Genomic DNA, 17297 nt, shown 5'->3' on the forward strand with positions numbered 1-17297 from the left:
GTGGCTTTATGACAAGATGGTGACCACACTCTACAAGTATGGGCTGTAAAGAGTAACGTACCTTCTTAGGATATGAACAACACATTGTGGACTCAATTTCCTCCTTTCCAAAGTTAGCTAAAGATTGTGACTTTTAACTTGATATGGAAGATAATGTTGACTTAAATCAGGGGAAAGAATTGCATCTGGTTTTTAATAAAATTTATTTCATTTTCATTTTTCTTTTAAGTCAAGTCAAGCAAGTCATAAAGATTAAAAGTTTTAAATGCAAAACAAGTAAGGAGGAAGGGAAGTATTTTGTGCGAGCTAGTCATGTGGAAGCAACGTTGGTTTAAAGTTTGGAAATGATATTGGAAAGTACTCAAGAACTCAAATTACTCAGCATAATGTCAGGAAATAAATTAAGCAACTTAACTGAGAAAGCAGATTCCTTTAGGACTTATTTCTCTGAAATATTATTCATCAGATTTTTTTTTCCCCACAGCAGCAGGATGACAGTAAAATTGTGAGTTTGTGTGTGTGTGTGTGTGTGTGTGTGTGTGTGTGTGTGTGTGTGTATATATATATACTTGCGTGCGTGTGCATAAACATGCATGCGTGCATCTCTGTCTCTGTATCACCTTATCCTGTTTCTCATTTCACCAGCCTATATCTTGTGCCTCCATCTTTGATTTCTAATGCCTCCTGGGCATCCCCTCTTTCAATCTGTTATACCCTTTGGCTAACAATCATTCTCAATACCAGCCTCTTGCCAATTTCGACTTCTTGAATATCTACAATTTTTAATTATTCCAGCTTTGGCCTTTATTTTTAGCTGCAAAGTCTTGAGCTCAGGAATTCCCTTTGCAAACCTCCCTGCTTACTTTTTCTCTCTTGTGGGGGAATTCTTCAGTCACTTTTGCCTGAATTGTTCTTTGGCTTTCTGTGGGATTTTATTTACTGATATAAAGATATCACTGGGATTTGAGGGACTTTTTTTTTACAATAATGGTGATGGGACTCAGGGACCTGAATTTAGAAAAATGTCGACGGATTCAAATTATGTAGAGGGATTCAGCCAGTTGTGACTGTTTTCATTGAAGCACAGAAGGATGAGAGGTGATCATATGGGGGTGAACATAATCATGACGGACATAGATAGGGTAAATGCACACAGTATTCAGGGAATCAAGAACGAGAGGGCATAGGTTTATGCTGAGGAGAGATTTAGTCAGAACCTGAGGTTGATCAGTATATGGATTGAGCTGCCAGAGGAAGTGGCTGAGGCAGGTATACAACCTCAGGTGCTAAGATAGGTACATAGATAAGAAAAGTTTAGAGGGATATTGGCAAAATGGGATTAACCGAAATTGGAATGAATTTTGGGCGGCACAGTATTCTGTTTCTGCAGTGTGTGATTCTATGACTCTATAACACTGTGAAACAACGCAAGATGTTCTACTGTTCCAAAGATGCTATAGTTTCCGATAACAGGTCAACAACCTGAGTTACTTTTCTCTGTAGGGGCTGCCTGACCTGCTGAGCATTCCCAGCTCCGTCTTCCACCCACAGCAATTTTCTCACATACAAGTTACTGCTGCTGTTTCTCAGCTCTCCTGTGTTACCAAATCTTTGTGTTCTACCAAGAAGCAGCCCAGAGCATCTCAGGACTGTATAAGCTGGAGTATGAGGCTTTCCTTAACTCATCTCATAAACCCTTAGTCTTATTCTGTGACCAACCTGGGCATAATAGAAAATCCTAAGCCTCAGGAACCCCAAGGTTTTAGGAAGCACCCATTCAGTGACCACGTTATTAAGTACTTTATCAATCCAAAAATCTAACCAGTCGATTATGTAGCAGCAACTCAATACATAAAAGTATGCAGACGTGGTCAAGAGGTTCAGTTGCTGGTCAGATCAAACAAGGGAATGGGGAAGAAATGTGATCCAAGTGACTTTGACCATGGAGTGATAGGTGGTGCCAGATGGGGTGATTTGTTCATCTCAGAAACTGCTGATTTCCTGGGATTTTCATGCACAACGGTCTCTAGAGTTTACAGAGAATAGTGAAAAGAATGAAACAACATCCAGTGGTTGGCCTTGTTAATGAGTGAGGACAGAGGAAATGGCCAAACTGGTTCAAGCTGACAGGAAAGCGACAGTAACTTGAATAACCACGCAGTATAACAGTAGTGAGCAGAAGAATATCTCTGAATGTGTAACATGTCAAACCTTGTGTGGATGAATGACAGCAATAGACACCACATACTTTATTACCTATATCTAATAAAGTGGCCACTGAGTATATAAAGGGGGCCTTCTTGTTATTTTATACGGAGCGTAGTTGATATCTGGAATACTATTCTATAGTAGGTGGTGGCATTGGGCAGAAATGCTACATTTAAGAAGCATTTTGAGAAATAGGCAAGGTTTTAAAACATACAGACCTAAAGTGGGCAGGGAAGACAAACTGGATGTGCTGGGCTGGAAGACTATACCATATGGCTGTGTGCTAGACGACTGTACCGCCTGTAACTGGACAACTGTGAAGGTATGACTCACTGTTTGAAGAATAGTTAAGGGCTCTGCTTCCACTATCATGAGGAAGTGTTCCAAATATTTTCACGACAAAAATCACCACCTTTACCCAGTTTGTTTAAACAGTGATCCCTGGTAATAGGTTCTCCTAGAGAAGGAAACATCTCCTCCACTCCCATCTTTCATGACAACTCAGGATTCCGGCTGTTTTAATTCAACTTCTTTCGCATTCTTCCTGTCTCCAGTGGAAACACAACACACCCTTAGTTGGGGAAACCTTTCCTGATCTTCTTCCAGTGCATTAACATTCTTTCTCAAACAAGCAGACCAACACCGCAAGCAATCCTCCCGCAGTGATCTCACCAATACCTGGAAAGATTAAACTTTCACTCCCTTCTATTTCTACTCCAATCGAGTGAGGCTTGACCTCATGTTGGATTGAAAGATAAATGGATCCATAAATTGCACATGGCAGTCATTAAAATCAAAGAGCCAGCACTAAAGGAAATAGTGCTTCTTTTGTTAGACTTCCCTGTGTTAAGAAAAATTGTTTTGAAAACTGTCAAACCACTTTTATCCATTTAGGCTTCAAGTACTAACAAAAAGCACTTCTCCCGAGCTTTAAAGAGAAATCACTAAGGAAGGAATCAATCAGGATGTTTGCTGCCAGATCTGTCTGCTGATGAGTTAACCTCACAGGTTGGACTTATCACCAATGGCCTCTACGTTTTCAAAGGAGACTGATGTCCTACTTTCTGAATTTGCATCAACTGTGCATTGGAATCTTGGTGTATTTAGGAGTCATTGATCTGAAAGGACTGTTTTGAAATGTAAGATACAAAACAATCATCTTGTGTGGGGTGGTGGGGGAGGCTGCAATCAGAGTGGGATTAGGCAAGACTTTCTCAGGGGGAGCGTAGGGAAAGTGAATGCGACTGCAGTTTGTTCTTCAACATTTAACCGCTGACATCAGGCCCTGTTGCTCATGTACACAAAAGAAACAGGATCCAACAACCCTATCCTTTGATATCTGCTTGTGGCAGATTAACACAGCCTGGTGGTCTATCACAGTTTAATTGCTCTTTTTTGGTCAGTTTGGACAGAGAAAGGTGCTGCTGAAGTTTTTAGTTAGCAATAAACTGTTTTTTTCCCTTTCCATCTGACATAAGACAATGGCAGACTGGAGCCATTTATCACCCTGCAGTGTTGATCATATGGCTTAATCCATTCCAGTGTGCATCAGATCCAGTGTTCTGTTTGTTCAGCAAAAGCTCACACAATCATGGCATTGTTATGGGGAACTCACTCCCCTTTCACCATGATTTTCATTTACCTGCTCTAAAGGAGTTCTTATGATCAACATTAACCACCTTGAAGAGTCAACGGCCAAAGCCCCACTAGGACCATAAGACAAAGGAGCAAAATTAGACCTTTTGGTCTCTCAAGTCTGCTGTGCTGTCCATCGTGCTGATTATTATCCATTTCAATCCCATTTACCTGCCTTTACCAGTCAACTTTTCTGGTCAAGAGGCAGCCAGTAAACCATGATTCCTCAGGTGACATCTCTCCAGATAGCCAATCTCTTCAATTATTCCACTTTTTCTACATCTTCACCTTGTTCGTTTTGTCGGGATTGTGTTTTGGAAATGGGTGGAGGCTGTGACGTGCAGTTTCGAATTCGGTTGTAGATTCTAGCACTCTGCTGTCCTCAGAGAGGACTGAGAGCATGAGCTACCCCCTGGAGAGGACCAGAAACGGCGTGGGGCCATGATCGCCTCCATTTCGAAGCGTCGAGGAAGACTGCAGCATTGAGGTGAATGCAGAGGAGGTCAGTGGACAGCAGTCGGCAGTCAGTAGCCAGGTTGGCGTCATTCAGTTCTGGCGTGCTGGTTGCTCTTCATGGAAGGACTGAGTGCAAGAAGCCACTCTCCTCAATGCTGTTGGGTGCTTTTGAAATTCGGAGATTTATGTGATTATTGGACTGTAGTTTATATTGGTCTCCAGTTTTCTTTCTTGTTGCTGACCGGTGGGAGGGCGATGTTACTTTTTGTGAGAGGGAAGAGTTGGGGATTTGAGGTCTGATGTTCCTGTGTGGGCGATCTGTTAGTTTTTGTGCGTGAGGGAGAAGTCTAGAGGTTTGATACCACTGTCACTGTTCTTTTTTGCGAGTGAAGGGGTTGGGGATTTGATGTTATTGTTAATGTTTTCTATGAGGGAGGGGTTGGAGGGTTGGGGTTTTTGACGCTCCAGCTGTCATTGTCTGGATGGGCAATCTGTTAGCTTTTGTGCGAGGGAGGGGATGGGGGGTTGGGATTTGTGAGTTTTATTTCATTTTCTTTTACATGCGAGCGGAGCGTGGGGGCAGTTGGGGGGGGTGAGGGGAAGTTGATGTCTTTTCTTTCAACAACCCCTATGGTTTTTCTGTATTTCATGGCTATCTGGAGAAGACAAATATCAGAGTTATATTGTACATGCATACTTTGACAAAAATAAAAATGAACCTTTTCTCCCCATAACCTTTGATGCCCCGACTAAGTATCAACAATGATGAGAACAGGTTACCTGACCCGAGATCAAGGTAAACCTTCCATGTTAAGAGCATTTTCCTGCTCTGCCTACATATACATGCAAACATCTGTCTGTATCTCACTTTGATATAGTGAATAACAGCTAAGTGGAGATTTCTAATGATTAATGACTTACAGAACTGCTTACTCAAGTTGCTGTTATTTTAGTCTTTAATAGCACCTTCACACTACCCGCCCCCCAAATCTGTAACTTGCTCAACCCCTTCTTCTATTCAAGAACTAGTCCCATGAATCTTCACTACATTCCATCTATAGATAGTATAACCTGTCGCAGCAAGAATGAACAAAGTAAAACATAATATTGCAGCTGTGGTCTCACCAAGGCTCGATTAATTGCAATAAGAAATTATTACATGAGTCATCAAATCCTTCAACAATGAAGACCGGCATATTGTTTGTTGTCCGAATTGCCTGTTGCACCTGTCATAATTTTACAGATTGTTCTCAGTCCTTAACGAACTGCTGCCACTACTGCAGTCAAAGATTGACCATAAGAGACAGGAGCAGAATTAGGCCATTTGGCCCACTGAGAGTTTCTCCCATTTGATCCTGGCTGATTTACTACCCCTCTCAAGCCCATTCTCCAGCCTTTACCCTGTAACCTTTGACACCCTGACTAATCAAGAACCTATTCACCTTCACTTCAAATACATCCAATTACTTGACCTTCACAGCACTCTGTGGTAATGAATTCCACAGATTCACCACCCCTGGCCAAAGAAATTACTCCTCATCTCTGCAACACACACAAAACACTGGAGGAACTCAGCAGGCCAGGCGGCATCTATGGAAAAGAGAACAGTCGATATTTTGGGCTGAGACCCTTCAGCAGAACGGGAGAACCAAAGATGAGGAGATCTCTATTCTGATGCCAAAAACATAGAAATATAGAAAACATACAGCACAATACAGGCCCTTCGGCCCACAAAGCTGTGCCGAACATGTCCTTACCTTAGAACTACTGAGGTTTACCCATAGCCCTCTATTTTTCTCAGCTCCATGTATCCATCCAGGAGTCTCTTAAAAGACCCTATTGTTTCTGCCTCCACCACTGCCGCCGGCAGCTTATTCCACACACTCACCACTCTCTCCATAAAAAACTTACCCCTGCCATCTCCTCTGTACCTACTTACAAGCACCTTAAAACTATGCCCTCTCGTGCTAGCCATTTCAGCCCTGGGAAAAAACCTCTGACTATCCACACGATCAATGCTTCTCATTATCTTGTACACCTCTGTCAGGTCACCTCTCATCCTCCGTCGCTCCAAGGAGAAAAGGCTGAGTTCACTCAACCTATTCTCATAAGGCATGCTCCCCAATCCAGGCAACATCCTTGTAAATCTCCTCTGCACCCTTTCTATGGCTTCCACGTTCTTCCTATAGTGAGGCAACCAGAATTGAGCACAGTACTCCAAGTGGGGTCTGACCAGGGTCCTATATAGCTACAACATTACCTCTCGGCTCTTAAACTCAATCCCACGATTGATGAAGGCCAATGCACCGTATGCCTTCTTAACCACAGAGTCAACCTGCGTATCAGCTTTGAGTGTCCAATGGACTCGGACCCCAAGATCCCTCTGATCCTCCACACTGCCAAGCGTCTTGCCATTAATGCTATATTCTCCCATCATATTTGACCTACCAAAATGAACCACTTCACAGTCATCTGGTTGAACTCCATCTGCCACTTCTCAGCCCAGTTTTGCATCCTATCAATGTCCTGTTGTAACCTCTGACAGCCCTCTACACTATCCACAATCTCCCCCAACCTTTGTGTCATCAGCAAATTTACTAACCTATCCCTTCTCTTCCTCATCCAGGTCATTTATAAAAATCACAAAGAGCAGGGGTCCCAGAACAGATCCCTGAGGCACACCACTGGTCACCGACCTCCACGCAGAATATGACCCGTCTCCAACCACACTTTGCCTTCTGTGGGCAAGCCATTTCTGGATCCACAAAGCAATGTCCCCTTGGATCCCACGCCTCCTTACTTTCTCAATAAGCCTTGTATGGGGTACCTTATCAAATGCCTTGCTAAAATCCATACACACTACATCTCTGGCTCTACCTTCATCAATGTGGTTCGTCACGTTCTCAAAAAATTCAATCATGCTCGTAATGCACGACCTGCCTTTGACAAAGCCATGCTGACTATTCCTAACCATATTATGCTTCTCCAAATGTTCATAAATCCTGCCTCTCAGGATCTTCTCCATCAGTTTACCAACCACTGAAATAAGACTCACTGGTCTGTAATTCCCTGGGCTAACTCTACTCCCTTTCTTGAATAACGGAACAACTTCCACTACGCTCCAATCCTCTGGAATCTCTCCCGTCCCCATTGATGATGCAAAGATCATTGCCAGAGGCATTTTGGTCCCAGACTCTTCTCAGATGTGGTACTTTGAAATACAGCAGTTGCTGAGTTGGAAGCCACGCACTGGAACAAGTGATAACCCATCTTTTTCCCTGAAGTTTCAAGAGTGACACAAACCTAATGTAACTTGGAGGAGAAAGCCCTGCCAAAGCTTATTTCTCAATCTTCCATTCACTTTTCAGATTGTGGTAAAGATCAGTCCGAGTCAAAGTGCTCTGAGCTGGTGGAGCTCGGCCTTTTCTCCAACCACTGCAACTTGATACCAATGGTTGCATTACTGAGCTTTTCAGAGGGCAATTAAAGGACTATGGTTGGAAAACCACATTCCTGAGTCCTGAGTCACCAGCACAGGCACAGACATTAAATGGAGGCCCCATCGACAGTCTAAAGTAGCATAAGTAATCCCCAGTGTCACTTATAACAGAAAGTTGTGTGGAGTCCTTGGTGCATTAAGCAGTCAATTCCTCAACCCTTGTGAGCAGTTATAATTACTTCAATGGTGTCTCTGTGCAAATCAGCTTCCTTACATCACCACAATCACTACAATCCCAGATTATTTTTATTTAATTATTAATGAATTATTTGAACATATTTGGATGCACTGAGGCTACAAACGATGCTGTGCAAAGTGCCTTCTGGGTTCATTGCCAACTCAAGGTGTGGGTTACCTTTAACTGGTATGACTTTTCATCAAATACATGTGTAAATTTTATTGAAAATGAGAAGTTATAAAACAGAAAGCAACTCCCTTGATATGGTTAAGTGTGTTCCATTTTATTTGAAATCTTTCCCAAGGACAGCTCAATTCAGCTACAGTCTGTTTTAAATTACTGTAAACATAAATCGTGGCTTATTGGCAACTCCTGAGTTTCTGGCCAGCCCATTTATAGAAGCAGCCAGCATCAGATAACAAATTGCCAACCACAGAATTTGTCATTTTGCTTGCAAAGACATTTTAACCTGCTCCAGCTCAGTATCCACTCCACCATTTGGGGAAGGAACCAGGATGAACGACTGGTCCCAACAGTAAGTGACTGAAGAAAGGGATGTTGGCCCAATGAGACAGGCAGCAAACCATGAGAGATTTTGCAGGATCCAATGACATTCACACAGAAGAACAAAGCTGTGATTTAACTGTCAATGTCTAACCAGCTGTAACACAAAATTAATTCCATGAGATTTGCTATGTTACCAACAACTCTAGCGAGTTTCTACAGCTGTACATAGAGCATTCTGACTGGTTGCAGCATTGCTGGGTATGGGGGGGGGGGGGAGAGGGGACACAGGACTGAAAGAGGCTGCAGACGGTTGTGAACTCAGTCAGCACCATTGAGGACATCTTCAAAAAGTCGGCCTCAAGCACCCTCACCATCTGGGGCTTGCCCTCTTTTCATTCCTACCATAAGAGAGGAGGCACAGGAGCCTGAAGATACACACTCAACACTCAGCATGACCTTCCTTCTCTCTGCCATCAGATTTCTGAACTGTCCATAAACCCATGGACACTATTCCTCTTTTGCATTATTATTCCATTTTTTAACTGCATTTTATTGCCACAGAAACAACAAACTTCTTGAGATATATATACCATGTGTGGGCACGTGGCTAAGTGGTTAAGGCATTGGACTAGTGATCTGAAGGTCGTGAGTTCGAGCCCCAGCCAAGGCAGCGTCTTGTGTCACTTAACCACACATTGCTCGCGACGACACGGATGCCAGGCTGTATCGGCCCTTGCCCTTCCCTTGGACAACATCGGTGTCGTGGAGAGGGGAGACTTGCAGCATGGGCAACTGCCGGTCTTCCATACAACCTTGCCCAGGCCTGCGCCCTGGAGACTGCCCCTTTCCAGGCGCAGATCCATGGTCTCGCAAGACTAACGGATGCTTTTATATACCAAAATAATAAATAAGTCACGTGAGAATGCAGTGGGGTGAGGTGTAAACACATAAATTAGTTGTCTGTTAGCCTTCAATAAAATCTACACACTATTTTGAAGTTCCTAGTATCTTCGAGAGATTATCAGGGTCAGGGTGACAACCCACCTGTGCTTACCCTGAAGGTACACAATTGCCCTGCAATGGCACTGTGCACAAGACTGAACTTGATCAGGAGTCCTGTTCAGAAGGACTCTGCCTCACCACAGGACTGGTTCAGTACGACAATGGCCTGCAAGCCACTAAGTAAACTGCCCCGCACTGGCTGCCTGCCAAAGCTTTACTGCAACGCTTCTGGTTGCCTGCAACACTCACAGATAATCTCACCAAGTTATGGCCAGGGGTGTAAAAGAGAGTTAGCATGTTAAACAGAGTCAACGAGCAGCCCAATGAACAAAATCTCCAGCGTGGCGCTCCATCGCTCACCACCTCTGAACTAAAGCAGTGATGAGAGTAGAATTACCATGTGCAGCAACTCTGTTTTAGGTTGCACAGCACATGTTCCAAGCCAGCAACAATGTCTACTCAGGTGGTGGTGGTCCTGTCCTAGTAATTCCAGAGAGGTTGGACCGATGCTGTCACAGACCCCTGAGAGAAACACTGTGGTTGATCCTCCAGCTGATACCCAGTGGGCGGTGGATATGGCTTTCTCATGTCCTGGAACTGGGTGGTTCTAAGTATCAAGGAAGCCGAAACATGTTGGAAGTTGAAGGAAATAAAAGGACTTGTAAAAGGTTTTCAAAATCATGCAGGATTTCATAGTGTGGATGAAGTGAATGATTCTTCCTGTCAGGGAATTCAACTTTGGGTCAACAGAATACAGACACAATGAAGACCAAGGGAAACTGCAGGGAAGGAGCTCTAGTCAGAGCGTGATGAGAATGTGGAACATTCTGCCACAGAAGACAAATAAAATCTATAGTAAAGGGGAACAGGATATACACATGAAGGTAAAAGCAATCGAAGGTCTCAGATGACATTGAGTCAAAGGAGGATTATGAGGACCATAGCGATTGGCAAAAACCTACTAGACTGAAACAGCCCATTTCTCCACTCTATATATTGTTCATTTGAGGTACTCACAACACCTTTAGTTTGTGAAAGAAGTGTCAGTGAAGTTAATATGCACAACATGCTCCCTCGTTGCATGCAGCATGCCACACTGCACACTGACCCAAGATGCACCTGCGTCAGAGGTAACAGAACAGGATGTTCTGGGAATAACAGGCAGCAGGTCCAGGAAAACTCACCGTATTCAGGGGGCTCCGGGCTGCTGTTCAGTTCTGCGACAACCGGGATCACTGCAGGATGAAATCGGCCATCCAGAAGGCAGACACAGACAAACAGGGGTGAAGAGCGTAAAGGAAACAGGCAAAGGGGAGGGGGAAAAGAAGGACAAAATGATTGAGGAAAGACAGATGATGGAAACAAAATAGGTGACAGAAACAGATTTAAAGAATGGGAGAGGGGAAAAGAAAAAGAAAAAGTAAAGGTGAGATAAAACATAAAATTTATCACAAATTAAAATTCAATCTCATTTGGAAAATGGATTCATTTTAGCTCATAGTAAGCAAAGTTTTGAACTGTTTACATGGAACTAATAAGGAGCATGAAAACTGAAACCTCACTGCTAGCACTGTTTCAGATGGGGGGGCAGCATGTTAACAGGACACGTGTTGATTCCTGGGCATCCCTCAAATCACTGAGCAAAAGCTGTTGTCCACAACAGAATCTAGCAAATTAATCTCCAAGCTGGGAAACTACAGAAGCACAGAAAGGACAACTCCCGTACATTCAAAGATCAAACGGCACCCACAAGTAAAGGAGGATCAATACAATGGAATACAGAAAATACAAGATTGAAACTAAAAAGGAAATTAGAAAATCAAACAGAGCATATACAAAAGTGTGACAAATCAATGGATGTCAATAATATTTTATCAACATGGAAAAATCTAAGGGATAACTACAGATAAATTGGGTGCAAATTGAACACCTTACGATAGTGTTCTTTGGGGATGGCATAGTAGCTTAGCAGTTCGCATCATGTTACAACTCCCATGACCTGGGTTCAATTGTGGCTGCTGTCTGAGGATTTTGTATGTTCTCCCCATGACTGCACGGCTTCCTCCGGATGCTCCGGTTTCCTCCCACATTCCATTGACATGCAAGGTAGGTTAATTGGTCAATTAGGTTTAACTTGGCAGTACGGATTTCATGGGCCAGAAGGCCCTGTTGTTGTGCTCTGACTGGAAATATATAAATAAACAGAATGATCTTCATTTAGAAAGGCACGGATCGATTTGGGACACTCAACAGGGACCTGTCAAGCACAACGACAGAATTTGCTGTGGCAGGAACAAGCAGAGGTGACAAGGACAATGTGTAAGTTGTCACCATACGGGACAGAGGCAGATCCTTCGGCCCTCATATCCCTCCATAAAAATCCCATTTGGCCACATTAGTGTCACTTCCAAAGACTCTTCAACTCGTTCTCAGTATTTACTTTTTTATTTTTTGCACAAATGTCCTCTTTCACACAATGGTTGTTTATCACTTTATTTATTTGTAGTTTCTCATAGATCTTATTGTATGTCTTTATTTTCCTGTAAATGCCTGTAAGAAAAAAGAAACTCAAGGTGGTATACAGTGGAATATATGTACTACGATAATAAATTTAGTTTGATACCCTTCTATGCCTTGCCTATGTAAGCGTCGGTACTCCATTTTCTGTGAATCTCCTTGTAGTCCTATGTCTCATATGTCACAACTGTGTGTTACGAGCTGTCTTCCTGCACTTACAGCAAACACACCAGCTGCCCACATTCCTCTGATCCCACAGCACACTATGTTTGGGTCAGGTCAACTCTATACACTACTGCAGACTGGAAGACTAAGCCTATTATCCCACACTCTGACACCATCAGGCAATCCACCCATGGTGACTGATAACCCATCCACATCACCCGGCAACCAGAGTTAAGAAATGGCATTGAGATTGCACTGACAGTGTTTGGTCCACTGATGAGAACAAGGAGGCGAATCCGTAATCAATGAGGGATCATGGTCAATGGAAACAGGCAGGGAAGTGTCCAGATAAGATTTATGAGAATGACCGCAGGAAGGAAGGAAGGAATGTTTGATGGCTCTGGGCCTATACTAACTGGAGTTTAGAAGAATGAGGGGGAAATCTCTTTGAAACCTATTGAATATTGAAAGGCCTCTAAAGAGTGGATGTGAAGAGGATATTTCCAACAGTGGGGGAGTCTAGAACCAGAAGGTCATCTTTTTAGAAAAGAGATCAGCAGGAATGTCTTTAGCCAGAGGGTAGTGGTACTGTGAAGTTCAGTGCCACATACGGCTGCAGACACCATGGTACCGAGTATGATTAGAAAGAGTGTCAAAGGTTACAGGGAAAAGACAGGAGAATGGGGTTGCAAGGGACATAAAATAGCCATGATTAAATGATGTTACAGACTCAATGGGCCAATTGGCCTAATTCTGCTCCTATGTTTTATGGTTTTATGTGGACATATGTAACATTGAATCAGCCACAATCCTACTGGATGGTATAGTATGTTTGAGGGGCTGAATGGCCTGCTGCTGCTCCAGTTTCTCACAGTCCAAAGCAGCAGGAGCTTCTTCGTCAGTCAGGGTTGTCCATCTGGAAAATTTCAGGCATGAAATCTCTTTTGTAGTTTCAAACCAGGTAATCGTGCAACTTTCTGCTCAAAATGTAAAACACTAAATTTTCATTTGGATCCATCGAATTAGAAAAACAGATACTCAAGCTTGGTAATTATTGGATCCAAACATGGAAAACAAAATGTAAGCCCTACTTTACATACAACATTGTGTCCTTAGTTAGGCATGATCATGAAAGCTGCTAATCTGAATGAAAACCACTTACGTAAACACATCATACTGTAGTTATACAGGCAGTCCCCAGGTTACGAATGAGATCTGTTCCTAAGTCTACCTTTAAGTCGGATTTGTACATAAGTAGGAACAGGTACATACAGTTCTTATTTAGTGTCAGTCAGTCAAATGTTGGTGTTAGTATATAGTATATATTTCACCTTTCTATGCATTAGACTCCAGTGACGATTCCCCACCACCTCCACCTCCCAGTAATGTCTCCGCGATGTGAATCCCTTCGATCCCAGTACACAAGCCTAGCTTGTGAATCTCTTCCCAGTGTCAGCGACGTCCCTTTGTGTTCTGGTACATCTCACACTCTTCCGACCCCCAGACACCTCCATTTCCCGATGCACCGTTTCAACATCCAGGGTGACAGATCGGGAGGAGTCTCGGGCAGCGCGGTCACGGAACCGGGAGGAGACTCGGGCAGCACGGTCACGGGACCGGGAGGGGAGACTTGGGCAGTGGGACCAGGGGAAGAGACTCGGGCAGCGTGGTCACGGGATCAAGAGGGGAGACTCGGGCAGTGGGACCAGGGGAAGAGACTCGAGCAGTGCGACTGGGGGACCGGGGGAAGAGAGTCGGGCAGCGCGGTCGCAGGACCAGGGGAAGAGACTCGAGCAGCGCGACCAGGGGACCGGGAGAAAAGACTTGAGTAGCGCAGCCGCGGGACCGGGGAGAAGGCCGCTGAGCCTCAGGCATAGTCAGATAGCCGACAGGAACTGTTTCTGGGGTTTTATCTAACTACAGTGGAAGGACAACCAGTATCTCCCCGAGATTTATCCTCCGGGACGGAGAGCGGATTTCCCGATCAACACACACAAAATGCTAGAGGCAGCATGTGTTCCGAGGGACGGACAGGCTTTATGGTAGTCCATTCATAAGTACGAGTTGTCCGTAAGTCGGACGTTCGTAACCCTTGGACTGTCTGTACTCTAATGAGAGTGATGCTGAAGTACTTGGGAAGGATGGTTTATCATTAAATCCTAAACAGCTTCACAAACTGCGCTTTCATTGCAAAACAGGTTTCAATCAGCCATTGCGTCACCCAGCACAGAAGTAGGTTGACCATTAGCCCCATTGATAATAATCCCGTTTTTATTCTCTCCCCTGTGCGCCCCCCCCCGCCCCCAGATCTACCAGTCGTCTGCACAGCAGTGGTAATTTACATTGGTGGATTAACCTACCAGCCTCTTGGGGAGTAAACAAGAGGCCCGAGAGAAACCAGTGTATCTCAGGGAGAATGTTCAAACTTCCCAAAAGGAGCATCGGGTGTCGTATCAAACCCTGATCACGTTGGCAGTGAAGTAGCTCTAGCAGCCATACCAACCATGTCTATGTGATGTGGCCATCACAAATACAAAATCATGTTTAAGTTATTAAACTGCAACTTGAAACGTTGATGCCTTTGACCCTGCTCAATCTCTAAACAATCTAACTCCAATGCCAGGTTTACTAAATTATGCACTATAGCTTTCTTTCAGCTTCACAGGAAAGTTATATATTTTCTGGAACACAGGAGATAATTATTGACCCTGTAACCAACACACCAGTCAACTAACCACAAGTACAAAAAAATTACAGAAGATTCACTTTATGAATAAGATAACTGGAAAGTTTAAGATTGCATGATTCCCATGACAGCTGGTTTTGTTTTGAGTAGATAAAATCAGATCAGTATTGTCAAATAGGAATCACCACACAAACTCTGAAATGTTATCACATCCGGCTGTTTTACAGAATAGTCTCATAATTTTTTTTTGCATCTAAATTGCTTAAAGGAAAAGTCTAGTAAGAACAATTGAGTGTTTTCAAGCCAGGAAGTGACACCTACTACATTCGTTTGGTAGAGGTGGTGTGGGCTGAGTGGTGTCTGCTGGGACAGTGCTTTTATAATTATAGCTTTTCACAACGAACGTTACCATGCTCTTCGTGCTGTCCAGTTGAAAGGCACTCTACAAATTCAAGCCTTGGAGTACCAGTCCCAACACTGATAATTAGCAGGATTGATTGATTTTCAGATTTAACTGTTCATACAGCATCTATTTATAACAAAACAATTCTGGAGTCCTGAAAACCCAGATTGTTATCAGTTCTAAGTGAAATAAAAACCGAGATTGCTGGAAGCCTCAGTCGGTCAGGGAGCACCCGTGAAAGAGAAAGAGTTAATGTCTCAAATGAGAATCTTTTGTCAGAACTCTACAGATCTGTGGTTCTGTCTTCGGTTTCCACTTCACCCCTCGCCCTGTAACCGTCTGAAAGCAAACCCAGAGATGAGCCTCAAACCACCCATTTCTGTCCCTGTAAATGATCAGGCTTTACCTCAGCTGCTAACACTGACACAACTTAGTTAAATGTAGACTTCATCACTCCTATTTTGTCTTAATGATTTGATCCTTGAAACTCAAGATCATCGCTGTGGCTAACCACATCTCCCTCCCCTCCCCCACTCCCACAACACCCCCCCCCCCACAAAACCTCCCTCACATCCCTCTCTCATTCATTCATTGTGAAATTCTATTCTGTAGTTCTGTGGTGGGGCAGCTTCAAATATTTCACCGCGAAACTGTACGAAATTGATCAAGCAGAGAGGATTTCCCCTTTTTTTTTACCTGGAATCAACCGAAACTCCAAAGGGTGAAATGGCAATGTATCGGCCAGGTGATTAATTGTTTCCCAGAAAGGTTCACCTTTGGTCTCCTTCCTGAAAAGGTTTCATACTACATGGTTACACTCCACGGGGAAGCCTGCTTTACTTGTGCGCTCAAAACACTTCAGTGGCAATTACAAGACAGCTGTTAAATTGAGATTAATGACAGCACAAATAAACCCCATTTCAATGGAGTTCATTTATATCTCACTGCTATTGAGACCCAGACAAAGACTTGATTGAAACCAACTAACTCTGCACAATACTCCTCTGGAACTTGAGGCATTCTGCAAATGTATAGGACATTTCACAGATCGTGTGTTCAAAACAAACCTAGGAAACGGTACAATAATCCCTCTTAAAAGTAATTAGCTCCTGTGCATTTCCTAGGTGATTGCTTCAACATACATATCTAATAGGCCGATCGGTGATGTAGTGGCATCCTCACAGGACTTAGAAGCCAATGGTCTTGGATTCGAATCCGGCCAGCTCCTTGCAACTACCAACTTGGCCTTGTAAAAGAACAGATGAATGCCAAAGAAATGGCATGGTTGGGCCACAAGGCAAGGAGAGGAACAACAATAGATCTAATTCTATGAAACAGTATGATTTCTTTAATAAAATCACATTAATCTTCTCCTCTGTTCCTACTCTGTCATTATTTCTTGCCACTGTTACACTCTGCAACGTCTCAAACCAGCCTTTGTAAAAGCTGGCTGCCATGAGTTGTCCTCCCTTCTGCAGAGATCCCAAGTTCAAACCCAAAATATCAATACTTTATGCAGCACATGCCTGTGCTCTTTATAAACCAGAGCATAAACCCAGTGCCTTCTGTGCCTAATACAGGTGAAATTAAATGGAAAATGAATAGGACACCATGTGTTTATACAAAAACAGTACGACTTTAAAAAGAATATCAGAATCCTTTGGTAGATTTTGGGTTATACATTACAGAGGAGAGATCAGAATCAAAGGAGATTTACTTGTGGCATCAGAGCACTACACATCAGCCAGTCTGCCAGCTCCCTGCTGGGCGGCCAGCCCATAAGCTCCCCGTAGAGCGGTCAGTTCATAAACTGCCCACTGACGAGTCAGGTCGTGAACTCCAGTCTCCGTGTGAATCAGTGAAAGTATACAGTGAACATCAGGTGAATAACGGACTTTATGAAGTAATTAAGCTGAAGCACCTCAGATCACAGACGTGCAGAAGTCTCCCATATCCAGCCCTGACAGGCTACCTTAACCCAGATAACTAAGCCTCTGTTTTGAAAACTTCAAATTGCTGTAATCCCAAAACAGAGCAATTC

The 17297-nt window shown here is 43.6% G+C and overlaps 1 protein-coding gene across 7 annotated transcripts in view; it reads right to left on the reverse strand.

The window, feature by feature from the left end:
• hspg2 (heparan sulfate proteoglycan 2) overlaps nt 1–17297 on the reverse strand; it is a 551229-nt gene that overhangs the window by 394068 nt on the left and 139864 nt on the right. For 6 of the 7 annotated variants that reach the window (XM_072245063.1, XM_072245064.1, XM_072245068.1 and 3 more), the window contains exon 4: nt 10670–10720. The exons of the other annotated variant lie outside the window; for it this stretch is intronic. In XM_072245063.1, coding sequence (XP_072101164.1) covers nt 10670–10720 — 51 coding nt within the window. The remainder of the gene's footprint in view (nt 1–10669; nt 10721–17297) is intronic. 7 annotated transcript variants of the gene reach the window in all.

The sequence above is a fragment of the Mobula birostris genome, chromosome 27 (assembly GCF_030028105.1).
Source record: "Mobula birostris isolate sMobBir1 chromosome 27, sMobBir1.hap1, whole genome shotgun sequence".
NCBI lineage: Eukaryota > Metazoa > Chordata > Chondrichthyes > Myliobatiformes > Myliobatidae > Mobula > Mobula birostris.